This window comes from Magallana gigas, chromosome 2, assembly GCF_963853765.1.
Source record: "Magallana gigas chromosome 2, xbMagGiga1.1, whole genome shotgun sequence".
NCBI classification, from domain to species: Eukaryota; Metazoa; Mollusca; class Bivalvia; order Ostreida; family Ostreidae; genus Magallana; species Magallana gigas.
In genome coordinates this window covers 37,228,082-37,243,155 of record NC_088854.1, presented here as the reverse complement: position 1 = coordinate 37,243,155, position 15,074 = coordinate 37,228,082, and the positions used below count along the sequence as shown (strand labels likewise).

At 32.9% G+C, this 15,074-nt stretch overlaps 1 protein-coding gene across 1 annotated transcript in view; it reads left to right on the top strand.

The window, feature by feature from the left end:
- The first annotated feature begins 3,506 nt into the window (after positions 1–3,506).
- Positions 3,507–15,074, top strand: part of LOC105338295 (uncharacterized) — a 60,711-nt gene continuing 49,143 nt past the window's right edge. The window contains exons 1-3 of the mRNA XM_034447474.2: positions 3,507–3,783; positions 3,857–3,889; positions 4,014–4,113. Of these exons, the coding sequence (XP_034303365.1) occupies positions 3,669–3,783; positions 3,857–3,889; positions 4,014–4,113 (248 nt within the window). The 5' untranslated portion in view covers positions 3,507–3,668. The remainder of the gene's footprint in view (positions 3,784–3,856; positions 3,890–4,013; positions 4,114–15,074) is intronic.

The following is a 15,074-nucleotide window of genomic DNA, read 5'->3' as shown; positions in this document are numbered from 1 at the left end:
TTCAACCAATCCTGAGGGCGTGTAGATTCCAGTTCTGCAGTTTCTATAAATCTATGAATTAACTTAAGGGGATGTGCGGCCATCTTTTACATTTGAGCATAAGAATGTAAACATTTCTTGAACTGGCTTGTTTCAGCCCGAAACTGACCAAACCTGTTGCCAACAGATATAAAAGCAATAAATATGAGATTCTACATGTTGTTTTGTATGCAAATTATGCATACAAGAACAGGACAATGCCTTTTTAATCACTTAAAACAGCTGTCGAACTGCGCAGCTACAGACTTATTTTGAAGAAATTAAAAAATCTGAAAAAATACGAATGGGGTTCATTGGTGTTCTCTCTACAACCATTTGTTGAGAAAAAGATTGAATTTTGCACATAAATGTTGAAATTTTGCCTCAAAATAGGGTACCCTATTTTTATCAGTCGACATTATACATGTATTTTCATCGATAAAAATAAAATTAATGTCAATTCAAAACAATCTTGACTGAATGTGACAAACATCTCTATACCAGGTCCTAGTATTTTGTTTTAGTTCTATGTGTATAAATTAAATTAAATTCTTTTTAGAAGTGGGGTAGGGGTCCAAAATATTAATTGCCTTAAAGAAAAAATATACATATATTTTTCAATGAAAATATAACTCTAATGTACCTCCACAGACACAGACAAAAATATCTCGTGCAAATTGATGGTTTTTGAAACTCATTTTAAGAACGGGGTACCCTCTTTGAGACAAAGTTACAACTTAAATAAGCAAGCTTTGACCTTTTTCTCAACAAATGGCTGTAGAGTAGACACTAATGACCTCCTTTCATATTTTTTCATATTTTTTAATCTTGAATTTAAGTCTGTAGCTGCGCAATTCAAAGTGATTTAAAAATGCATTGTTCTGTACTCGTATGCGTACTTTGCATACAAAACAAATGTTAAAGGTCATATTTATTGATATTGTATCTTTTGACAACACTTTTAGTAAGATTTGGACAGAAACAAGCCAGTTCAAGAAATGTTTACATTTTTCTTCTCAAATGTAAAAGATGGCCGCACATCCCCCTTAAGTTTCCTTAAGAAATAGAGGGAATCATACTCGGTAGATGTAAATATATTATTTTTGTTCAAAACGCGTCTTTTCGTCCAATGTAACGTGTTCGGGTGTATGAAATACCTGAATGCGGTGAAGCATGAATAGTGCTATCGGTCTTATATATATATGGGAGGGGGGAGGGGAGGGGTGTAGCGATGAGCAGAACAGTAGAAATCGACAACTAATATGGCGGTAGTCGGAGAATAAAGGGAAATAATAAATAATGCGTATTTATGATTTCATATCAGCTTTAAACGGGGCCCAGGTCACACTGTCACGATTTGGAGCTACGAGTTATGGCCAGTTCAGACTAGAACCTGTCGAATAAATGCCTCTGTATGTCGCCAGTGCTTGCCAATTTCAAACAGTGTCAGTATTGTGTCAGCGCTATTCATCGTGTGAAAAAGTAGTTGGACATATTACGAGTTGCGTTGCGAGTTCCGAAGACATTTATACGATCTCTGCTGAACTTGCGCCCGACATGCAACGAGTTTAAAAGATTTCAACATTTGTACGAATCTGTACGTGTTCTGATCGACATTTCTTCGACATTGCAATGGTGATTGAGCTGTTATTTTTTCTTTTATATTTCCTCTGTACTTCATTACATGGATGATCATCGGGTCATGTTTAGCAGCATTAAAAGTCCAAAACGAAACAAAAGTTTAAAGTTGTATTTACATATATATTGTAAGAATTGTTTAATTTGACGGAAATTTTAGTTAAGAAGATATCAAAAAAAGTTGTAACAGGAGATTAACATTTTCGTCACATAAAAGTATTTCCGGTTTTTATATCCTGTTGTTACAATCCTGTTGTTTAAATTAACTTTCACTACAACATTAATTTAACCTCTTACTTTTTTGGATCCTAATCATTAGGAGTTCTTAAAATCTAACTGTTATCATAACTGGACATTGTTCAAATTGAAGTGAAGGTTTCACTTAAAATTCAATATACTCTTCACATCAAACATTGTACTTCTACATCGTGTACATACATGTATCATTTTTTTAATCAGTAAAAATTACTTTATTTAATCTATTACACTAAAGTTGTTATGCAATAAAATCGTTTTATTTATGATAAGAAAAAGTTCTTAAAGGACTCATGGCTTAAATAATAACTATCTCTTATGCATCATTCTATCCATCAATAACAACAATATGCAAGCTGATAAGACGCATGACCTCAATATACACTCAGTGAAGCTAAAGGATAAAAGCCAATGAACGAGACTTAATCATTTTAATCTTTTTTTTTTCTTTTTGTAATCGCTGGAGATGAATAAAGTGCACAAAATGAATGAAGTGCACAAAAATCAAAATTAGAGTTTATGGTTTCTCCTTTTTGTGATTTTTCTTTTTTTTAATTACTTTACTTTGTATATGGGGAAGGTTTACATAGGCTATGTCTGATACCAATTAATTTAAATGTTAAATCGATATGTTTAAATTTAAAAATTATCTTAATCATTCTGATCAATGTTTTTTCTATCAATTAAAATGTAATTTAAGCAATGTTAATATTTAAAAATACATGCAGTTAAAAACTCTTATTTAAATTTTACTTTAAACATTGCATTTCTGGTACAATCAATAGATTTAAATCTTTATATACGATAAATTAATTGCTTGTTAAGATTTTATTAATTTATAACTTTGTCCAGCTGTTTACACCTACATCTGTAAATCAATAATAATTCACAAGAACGGGTACTTTGTGATTAAGTTTACAATGCATAAAAAATGAATTGCACAGCTTATAGGGATTTGATTGCGATTTAAGTTTTCACACTATAGGTGTGGTACTATAGTTTTGTACAATGCAAGTCATAAATAATCATATTCATGACTTCTAATTACATACTGCGCTCATTAAGATTAAATATAAGGAATGATGGAAGAAACCATTAGTTGTTGTCTAATTTACTGCTACAGTTAGGATTAGATTTGTATGGAACATGGGAGAAATCTAATTCAAACATTTTCAGACGATATATGAATTAGTTTCATAAGATTTGCAAAATAAATTGCTTCAACACAGAAGTTAGAAACTATGATTCTGTCTTATTTAGCTGCAACAGTTTACAAGAATCTGGAGGAACTCCCTTTAATTTTTTTTGTCAGCACTAGCCAGAATTTTAATGACGAATCCTGTATATCAGGAGAAGAGGGTCTTAGGGGTTATCAAGGGGGAATGTTTTTTTTTTATATTAAGCGGATGCTTATTTATATATTAATTTCCCTCGATAGTTAATTATTGTAAAACTTCGATATTTAGAGTTTTAAAAATACTTTTATACGATATATATTGTCACAGTGTTGAATTTTTGTTTTTTGTTTTAGTTTCCCCGTAAAAACCAGCGTCCAGAATGCACATGCGCAATTTTCTTTCTAGATGAGTCCTTTTCTGATTTAGAAAAAACTCCACAAGGACGCCATTTTTCTGGAAGATTTTTATAATCTCTATTTCGCAAATTATCTTATAGAAAAGCTTTTTTATATATATTTTTGCAACCATATACCTTTTATCTAGCTGTGTATTGCAAGTTTTTAGTTTAGCTTCAATTGTATGCTCTTTTATTATTATATTTTGTTTGCTTGTTTTGTGAAAGTGATTGTAGAAGGGATTTTGTTTTCTTTCATTGGATATTTCAGTGTTACATTCACTCGAGGACTTCAAAAAGGTAATACGGTCAATCTATCTATCTATCTATCTATCTATCTATCTATCTATAGATATCCTCTTTTATGTTTCAGATGGCAATAAGCAGAAGGAGAGCTCAACAAGATGTAAGTATAATCAAACCATTGATCTGATTTTCTTTATAATTTCTTTTTAATTATAAAGATGTTATTCATTAATAATTATTCAGGTGACACTTTCTCTTCTATTTTTTTTTTTTTTTTGAATTAGGTGATTCCATTTGCTACTGCAAGAGAGGAGGCGATGGAATTTATTTACCGGGAAAAAGACAAGCCAGGGTGTTCCGAAAAAGACGTCGACTCAATAATAGGTGAGTGTGTGTGTGTGTGTGTGTGTAAGAGAGAGAGAGAGAGAGAGAGAGAGAGAGAGAGAGAGAGAGAGAGAGAGAGAGAGAGAGAATATTTAATTAAGGTCATTGTTATCAGTTTTAAAACAAAATGTTTGTGATTATTAGGTATGTACATTTAAGCAAAGAATTTTCTATACTAAATTAAATAAAAATGTTTTATTTTTTATTTCAATAAGTATACATATAAAGCAGGTAACCTCGTTTAATTTAATTAATGAAATTGCAACTCTTTGAACAAGTATTAGTACTGATGTCAATTTCTGATAAAATGAATCATTAGAATGCAGTTAATATTTTTGTTTTTCAACAACATGCAAATTATTATTTATAATTACTGGTTAAATTTGACAAAAATGTACATGTAACTGTACATGTAGCTTTGTAAAGACAGGAACAAAATTTAAAGATTTTATAAATTTCTCAAATAAACCAATATTATTTAATTTTATGATACCGGAATTTTTGAATGAGCAATTTTATTCGGCAAATTCAAAGAACTTTATTAAGACTTTATACAAGTTTTTAATTTGTGGTAAAACTTTGGGATTTTGTTTTAAAATCTGCAATATTCTTTTTATTGTTTTACCATGTGGTACGCTAATCAAGTCTAAGCTGAATTAGATCAGATAACCCGAACATTTGGCTCTACACTATGTGTCACATAAATTTGAAGAACTATTTACTAATGAATCAGTCGTGGGTTTATTCCCCGTGCAAGCAGATAATGAAAAGCATATGTTTTTAACCACAACCTATTCTTGATTTTGAGGAACATGACACACTTTTTGAAGAGGTGGTGTAATTAAGCTTATGTCGTAATTAGTATTTAGTTTTACCATTCATAGAATCTATTGGTCAAAAGCACTACTGAGAGCACATGTAGGATTTTCAATCATTTTGATTACGTGCTAAGCTCTGTCCCAACCTCTGACATATCTATTTTTTGTCATGGTCAACCACTATAAGAATATTTAACAACGTCAGAATTTCCTTCGAGGTTGTTTGCTTCTTTGAGTATCACATGTTGCGCTTCAAGGATGCAAAAGGTATTGAACCTGTAAATAATAAACATCACAGTACATAAAAAAATTCAGTTCAATATATTTGTTGCATAACACATGTAAATATAAATAGAAAAACTTTAATATCCATGGGTGATGGAAACATGCGAGTAAGAGGCTCCATAAATTCAAGAATTTAGAAATTCCCTGACATTTGTACTATCTGAAAAATCAAAAAAGGCAAAAGTACACGCCGTCAATAACTGTTCTGCTTCAAATGTAATTTGATCCCCCCCTTTTTTTTTCATTCTTGAGATTTTAGTTTGACTGACGTTCCCGATCCAGACTGTATCAATTTTCTTAAATATTTTTTTTCTGAACAGAACTGGTTTCCATTATCTTGAACTTTTTTCTGAGTTTGACTCTTGCTCTTTAAATGCTTTCAATTTCCTTGAACAATTTTTTTTATTATTTAACCTCGCCTTCGTCAGCTCTCTCCGCTAAGAGAACGAAATCTCACCGCTCAGCTAGTTTGCAAGTTCATAACACTTTCCTCACTTATCATTTAATTTTGTGAATCTCAGCACCTAGGCTTGTCCAACTCCCGGTCAGTCTTCCTAAATCTATTTTGGGCATGAGAATCTTGACGTTTTCCCTGAATTTGGCTTGATTGTGGATCTAATACATTAGACGGTATCACAGGCATGTAGCATGGGGGGGGGGGGGGGTGTGGGGGTGGGGGTGGCGCAGCTTATCAAAGTTATAGGTGTACTACGTTAACCCCCCTCCCCCCTAGGATAGGATATTCATGATTTTGGGAAGTTGCCTTTTTTTTTTTTTTGCTTGTCAAGATATTTTGGATGAGTCTGCCCCCCCCCCCCACTTTCAAAAACGATGCTACGTGGCTGAATCAACCCTATAAAATATTTCACTGCGGTGTCTTTGAAAGGTATTACTGATGACCTTGATTTTTCCCTCACTTATGTTTTTAAAAAAATATGCTGTCTAAAAAGCCCTAACAAATAAATAAATAAATAAATAAATAAATATTAATAGTTTGCGAAAGCTGGTTCTTTTACTGCTTTGATCTTTGTTGCTTTTTCTGGTGTTACTTTTGTGGCCAGTTAATTGCTGCATTTGTTCCTTGTTGTTTTCTTTATAGGTGTGACTTTCTTCCTCTTTATTTTAAAAATCTGTGCAGGTATCTCCAATATGGAATAAAAATGAGAAATAGTAAGATAAAATAAATTTAATGTGTACTACAGTATGTACTGTCTAAAAAGCCCTAATAATTAAATAAATAAATAAATAAATATTAATAGTTTGCGAAAGCTGGTTCTTTTACTGCTTTATTCTTTGTTGCTTTTCCGGGTGTAGTCCGAAATATGTGACGTTTTCCTGACCTTTTTAACGATTTTGATATTTTACATGCCAGGAAAAATATCAAAATCGTTAAAAAGGCCAGGAAAACGTCACATATGTGGCAGGTTAATTGCTGCATTTGTTCTTTGTTGTTTTCATGGGTGTGACTATCTTCCTCTTTATTTTAAAAATCTGTGCAGTATCTCCAATTTGGAATAAAAATGAGAAATAGTAAGATAAAACTAGAGCAGAGCTCGTGGCAAAGCCACGAGTAGGTCTTCCGTTGTTGCTGCGAGTTGAAAATATATGTGATATGGTGTCAAACGATTATAATTACAAAACTTTCAGTTCTGCTTTTGTTATAAAAACGTGTTGTGATTGAAAGCCTGCATATAAAACGTGTTTTGAAAAAGAAAATAAGAAAATGTTTTAGGAAAACTATTTGTCGCACACAGTTTATGTAATCGTAACAAACATTATTTAAAAAATTAGATATTTAATGGCGAGTTAAATTTTCAGAGGGTAGCAAGCATTGTAATAAACAGTATGTACTCATGTGTCATGTCAGGAATTGTGGGTTTTTTTTAAAACCGAACCCGTTTACAAAACACGTAACCTTTTCTCTAAGATAACTTCTTTATTTAAATATTTGTAAATTTTTGAAGACAATGTGCAATTTAGAATTGTTGCGTGCTGATAAAATTTACAGACCCTGAAACGTACTACTATACAACAACAAAAAAGCGTGCGACTTACGTGCGAAAAACGTTTCGTATTAACCGTTTAGCGTTTCGTGTGAATCGTGAAGCGTTTCGTGTAAACCGTTTAGCGTTTCGGACAAAGCGTGCAGAATTTCGGACAATGCGTTAAAATCATTTCGAGCAAAGTGTGCGAGAACCATGTGAAACGTTTATCAGATTTCATTCGGAACTCTCTGACAATTTGTTTCAAAATGGAGCCCGTGTTTTACATTACATGTACTTTAAACTGTTTGTGATTGGCAAAACTCTCTTGTAGGTATTTTCATGAAAAAAAAAAATCTAGAAGAAATGATATACTTATCTTTTAACAAAATTGAATTTATTTTTAACAAACAAAAGAAAGGTATATGTATTAAAAGACGACTAGTTACAGAGTACATGTATATATAACGTTTTTATACGATGTTTCAGTACTGGTACAGTTTTACCGGTAACGAATATTTGCCAGTATCGAATAATTTTTAGAAAAATTATTGCTGGAAGACAAAGTTGAGGTTTTAAAAAATTCTAGCTAGGTGATTATAACACAGAAATAAATATTATATCAGTACGTGAAGTTGTTTGCCATTTGCACGATTATTTACCGAATTGTTTACAAATTAAAAATGTGCCCCAGATAGGAGCTACCGGATGTTAAAAGCAGAAAAAACGAAAGTGTGAAAACAATTAAGCCTAACTATGAAAATAAGTTTGTTATTGATCCCTATTTAGTGAATAATTAGTAAATATAATTCATTTAAAAAGATAATACATCATATCAAATAATAATGGAGCTTTGAATGAAATTACGACTTCAAATAGAACCACGTGTAGTTTTCCTAGTTACGGTTCATTGCGACAGCAGTATTATTTGGCTGCAAAAATTGATAGATATACGGGGAAAACAAAGGAAAATGGCAACTACTTATCATCAATTACTATTATAAAGTGTTTTTATGAAAATTCAATATTATAAAGTAACGGAAATGAAAACTGTTCAAGTCCAGTTTCAATTTGACCGGAAAACGGTATGATAAAAATAACGATCATATAATTTGTTTAAATGACATATTCCCACAATCGTTTTTCCTTGTTCATTTATAAGTCCATTAACATGTACCTCTAGAATATTTTTGAAATTAATTCGCCTTAAAATATTCGGTCAGAAGTGATAAAGGGCGCTTAATTCGATACTGGGAAACGAATTCGAAACTAGGAAACTGGAGGGGGTGTTGAAATTACTGTCTCCGTAATTCATCCTTTATATTTTCGGAAGTTTGATACAGTTTAGAAGGACAAAGAAACGCGATTTAAACAAAAAAATTAAAACATTTGGAATTTTGATAATAATAGTTGCATGCACGAGAAACCGCATACTGATTCGTTACCGGTAAAATGACTGTACAATATTAAAATTCGCTATACATAAAAAATATTAAATACAGTTAGCAAAACATGATTTCTGTTGGAACAAGCCTTAATCAACTTTAACTTACACGAGCATGTTTTGATAAGCATGTATCTTTTTTTAATTTATTTACATCGATAACTCTTATTGAGACCACTCGCAGCACACATAACCTCGGACATCGGGTGAGACCTGCACCTGGCTGAACCTGTCAATCAAACTCTGTGTATTTGTTTTCATTGGATGGTCAAGCGTCTCTTTTTTTGTCAATAGCCAATGGAAAAATTAATGACTTCAAGGTAATTGGAATCAGTATCTGATGAAGCACACAATTTAAATGATAGAAAATTTATTAATTATTTGAACAAAATTAAATGTAAACATAGAAAGAAAACATACTGATCATTTCTATGAATTGCGGGAAGTAAGTTCTTTGGAATCCCGATTATAGATATTTTTACAAGTAATTATTTTAATTACTTAAACCACTGTTAACGGAAAACAAGACGTAATTAACGCACAGGGATTTGCCTACAATGTACACAGTCATGCAATAAATTATTAAGGGAATCTTTACGAATGGAACTTAATTCAAATAGATCATGATAATCTATATACACTGAACGCCGTTATACATGTAAGGAGCGCCGGTAATATATACGAAGATTGAGTCAAAAATTTAAATCATTTTTATTTCTTGTTCTTTTCAATACAATGTTAAATTACTTTGAAAAAAATCCGAAATAGTAATTACAACTTTCTTTTTTGTTTAATCATTTGAATTTTTTCTGAGGTACATGGATATGTACAGAACATATTTATTTACGCGAATGATACGACATAGGAAAAAAATTATCGGATGTTTGTATAACATTGTTTTCTAACGAATGTGACTAATTTAATTTTAAATATTTTTCAACATTATCAATGTAAATAATATCAGATTTATTTCCTGTTTGTATTTTTACATCGTATTCTCTGAAACCAATAAAAATACTAATGTTAGAAGAAAAAATCAAATCCCGCCGAATACTGAAAAACCGATTTCAGTTTGTAATCATACGGATTTTTATTTTTGGTATTGACTATTGAGTTACGGTAACATTTTTTCTGGATGATTTTTTTAATTTATATTTTATGTAGTAAAAGCACCATTCCAACTGTTACTCAATTACATAACAATTAATGACCCGGGGCTATATATGTTCTGAGCTGTGTGCGCTGAAGCGACACAAGATTCTCGGTCGCACGTGGCGATTGAATTAACACAGACTGACCGAATAAACAAACGGTTGGGAAAGTGAAACAAAATGTTACACATAAGAAGAAGCCACCAAAAATGATTTTCGACAGATCTTGATATCGTTTCGCCCCCCCCCCCCAAAAAAAAATACAGCGCGAGCTCCTGTCAGCGGGGCGGGGGGGGGGGGGGGGCAGCAATGAGTTCGCTTCCATAATGAAACGAACATGTAGAAAAACTACAGAAGTGATTAATATGTGACCGACAGAATCTAATCTAAAGTTGTTTAAAACTCATGTGAATATTCTTTGTATTATTTAGAGAACGAGACAGGTTCTCTATGTTTGATACAAATTTGGGGTGGACGAGTGCGTAGCACGAGTCCACTCCCAAATTTGTATCAAACATAGAGAAACTGTCGAGTTCTCTAAATGATTTGTGACACGATTGAGCATCTGAGACTTCTAACTGAATAGCAGTGTCATGTTAATTTCACTTCTTCCTATATCGAAAAAACAAAAAAGGGGTATTCCCGGGTAAATGAGTGTATTGGAGTTAGATGATTATTGCGCAATATCCGCAGATCGCGTGAGACTATCAGTTTAGATTTGACCACAGCTAGGGTAAGATGCTAGATGGACATAAGCTCTCTTGATTTCTAAACGGACGAGGTAGACGATATTACCTTATCGCAGATATGCGAAAATATAGATGCAGAGCATCAGGTATTTGAAGGGCTTCAAATTCTTCGTTTTTGCGCAGATTCGAATGCGGGCACTGCAGACAGCTGTTCAATTGACTTTGATTACGGGGATATTATGAAAACACTGCCTTTAGATTTGGACCAGTCGTAAAAATGATAAGGAATGAAGAAATCTCATTGAAGGTCAGGAAAACCGAAATACAAAATATAATACAAAATGGGCCTTGAATGTGTTTGAAAAATGGCGTATCTTCGGTAAATTCGGATAATTCAGAAGATGACGATGCAAAAACGTCTTGCCCGGATAACCAGTTTTTATTTTCGTTTGGATCTTAACAACTGTCAGTGGAATTAATTGTTGTGTTCCTGAATGTAAAAAAGTCCTAATTTTCTTGGGAAATTTTTATTGAGAAGGACCCATACTCCTTTTCTTGCTATGTGTATTTTAGTAGTTTTGAATATTATTTGCATATTGATTTTGTTAAAATTGACATAAGAATTAAATATGTTGCATTTATTGTTGCATTGATTTATATTTAGATCGTTCTGTATTAAGATACAGTACAGTTGGCTAATACAGAACGGTTTATTGGCTAATACCGCACAGTTTATCAGGTAATACAGTACAGCAAATAGCTCCGCCCCCAGTAGCCTTGTGCTGTGTTGCTAATACAAAATGGTAAACTTCAAAGAAAAACACCGCCATCGTGTCACAATAAATAATCATCGAATGCCTCAACTCAGGACATTCTTTTATCGTGCTAGCACCTACCGCAAACATGTAACATGGAACTTTGATTATAATTTGATTTGATTTTTAAACTACCTTGTACGCTATCGTATACACCAATGCTTAATCAACTGCACAAGTAAAATAAATTTATCTTTTCATCTTAAACCAAAATAATAGTTGAAAACATAATAAAATATAGTTGTGTCCGTGCAAAATGCCAAAATATGAAACATGAACGCGTGATAAGGTACAAGATCACGAACCGACCGCGGATCACTTGTCCAATCGTGCCGGATCTCCTCAGCCATGGGCGATGGATGATCATCATTTAAATGTTTAATATTTAGGGGGGGGGGGGGGGGGGGTTGTTGTTGATTTAAAACATTATTTGTACAGTTTATAAAATATTTTATATAAACAAACCAACCATTAATTTATGTCTGACGATGTTTCCGATTTGGGTTAATATCGTTCATTAATATTCATTTACACTCAAATTTAATTAAATAAATACAAAATGGACAAACTTTTATAACATAAAATTAAAACAGCTCTTGTATTTACGACTATGTTAACTCAAACACGTTCATATGCATGGAAGTGTGCGTCTCGGTGTGCGAATCTTGTGTATAAATAACCGCTATGTAGTGCAGCCGTGGCTGAGATCCTCGGCCGTGGACAAACGATAGATTACGTAAAGGTACAACGCACAGACCCACACAGCTCAGAACCCAGTAAGCCTTGAAAATTGCAGTATAATGACCTTACTCTATCAAATAGAAGTTATTTATTTTAAACTTAAAACCCACAATTTACCTATATCTATTATTGCTTTAGATTGAGAATGACATTGCTTTTATTAATTAACTGAACGATTTCTTAATTGACACCCAATCGTTTAATCCATAAAAAAACATGTGTAATCAAAACGAAAACCATTCTTGGGTTTGCGGATAAATAAAATCATATATGAGAGACGCAACTCTCGTGTATTAGATAACCCCTGACCGCTAGGTAGTCCAGCCGCGACCATGGTGACCGATTTTCTCGGCCGCGGGCGAGGGAGAGCTTACGTAATGGTACACACCAGCTCTGATTCAAGGTAGATTTTAAATGTATGGAGTTAATAACTAAAATGTAATGCATAGATTTTTTTTAATTCCATATTTTGTGGTTTACTAGAAAAGAAAAACAATGATTTGTTTTCCAAATCCCGTTTTTAAGGGTTGAGCATTATAAGAACTTAACAACAATGACTTAAACTCCTAAAAAAAAGGACGTATATTCTAAAAAAAACAATTCTTATGAATTAATGCCGTTTGTATAAACCAGCATACTTTCTGCGGTGACTTTATGCCAGTTGTACGCGCAAAGACTTTCGTTAACTTGTCAAATGAAAACAGGTACATGTTAACATGTAAAGCTTTTTACACTCATACTACACAAATCACATACAAAATAACATTGTAGCGACCTTTATGAGATCCCAACAAACAACTTTTCCAGCGACAGCCATATCAAAATCCTAACCGTTTTTGAGTTATTAAGCAAACTTTTTTAGGGGCCATTGGCCCTTAATTTAAGGGGCCAGCCCTTTTTTATTGGTGTCAAATGAAAGCCCTCTATATTTTGCACAACTTTTATTCTACATGTCTTAACAAAATATTTTTCGTTTAAAAGATATAAAGGAAAATATGTCTAAATTTTCGCACTTTTTTGAATCCTGTTTTTTGACCCCCTACCTTTTCCTAAATAAAAAACGTAATCTAAAAACAAAAACAGATGTGCACAACTACAATGTCTCTGTTATTCAAATTCGTTGGATTCCCATTCCCTGCTATCATAGTCTCGGAGCCTTTGTCTGGAAACAAAAGGCCCTAAAAAATTTTAAAAGGGGAATAACTCTTTAACGGAAAGGGAATTCTAAATTTTATGAATTGCTTAAGATAGTGTTTTGTAAAGTACATTAGCCCTGAAAATTGGAGCAAAAACCGTTCAGAAATAAGCAAGATATGAAGCCTCAAAGTTCGCGTCTAGGAAGAAAAAAAGAAAAAAGAAAAATAATCTTTCCCGCACAATAATAGAAAGGTCTTCCGTTGGAAACGGAAGACCTTAATAAATTAATGTGTACTGCAGTGTGGCCTAGTTTTTTCTGCTACCTTGGAAATGGGGATTTTTGCGGAGATCCGGTTGAGCACTGTTCTATATTTAGATACACGCGACTAGGCCTAGCCAAAGAACAAACGATGCAATATCTGAGACGGCAGATTGTGAAAATGAAATCGCGGAGTGGTAACAGGTTGGTGAATTTCACTTGTCAATAATTAACGTCTCGTTTTCCTCAACAGGTCAGTTTATATTCTTGTTGTAATGCAGTGAAGTCGCCAATATTCCGGGTCGTCACTCGTGGTTGGTTCATGTCATATTGAGCAAAACAACTTATTATGGGCGCCTGTAAAGTGCGAAACGAAATCGAAACGAAACGAAACGAAACGAAATCAAACGAAACGAAACGAAACCAATCGAAACGAAACGAAATCAATCGAAACGAAACTAGTCTCGTTCAACCAGACGCTCGGCTGTCTCCGTAAATCTCCGACGAGATTTACGGAGACAGCCGAGCGTCTGGTTGAACGAGACTAAAACGAAACGAAATCAAACGAAACGAAACCAAAAATCGAAACGAAACGAAACGGAATTTAAACAAAACTAATATCAATTTTGACTACATAAAAGTGAAAATAAATTCATTGAAATAAATTTTTGAACCATAAAATATAACTACCGGTATGTTTCAGATTGGGGCTGTAAATTTTTAAGCCGATTATCCGAAATTTGCAAAAATTATATAATTATGTAAATAAGTGAAATTTCGGATAATCGGCTTAAAAATTTACAGCGCCAATCTGAAACATACAGGTAGTTATATTTTATGGTTCAAAAATTTATTTCAATGAATTTATTTTCACTTTTATGTAGTCAAAATTGATATTAGTTTTGTTTAAATTCCGTTTCGTTTCGTTTCGATTTTTGGTTTCGTTTCGTTTGATTTCGTTTCGTTTCGATTGATTTCGTTTCGTTTCGATTGGTTTCGTTTCGTTTCGTTTGATTTCGTTTCGTTTCGTTTCGTTTCGATTTCGTTTCGCACTTTACAGGCGCCCACTTATTATACATCAATCACGAATATAGTCTATATAATCCTAAATTGCTGGTCACTTTACCTGAGAAGAAAAGAGAGAGAGAGAGAGAGAGAGAGAGAGAGAGAGAGAGAGAGAGAGAGAGAGAGAGAGAGAGAGAGATTGAATTGAAGGGTCAATCAAGCTCTGGCATCATTTCATATATCTTGTTTGTTAATTTTCTTTTGTTTTTATTTTTCTTATAGTCTGTCCCAATATATTTATAAATGCAGCACATTTAGTCAATTTTTAATAAAAAATATACATACACCTGTACCTGTGAAAGAAGTGCAATTAAATTCTATGAAAGGGAAAACTTCCAAGATATCTTCATTGACACATTAATATTATTTTCATTATCATAACTTTATATCATTTTTCACTTGAAAAAAAATCACAGGTTTCTTACGGAGATTTATAATGGGGAATGTTTACATCTTATCTCCATTTGGAAGTCACTCGGATACCTCGCGCAATTTTTCAACGTTATTATCCAGGCTTACTGCAATACAAAATCTTCGTAGACATAACATTTTTTAGCCTTGTATTGAAACATGAA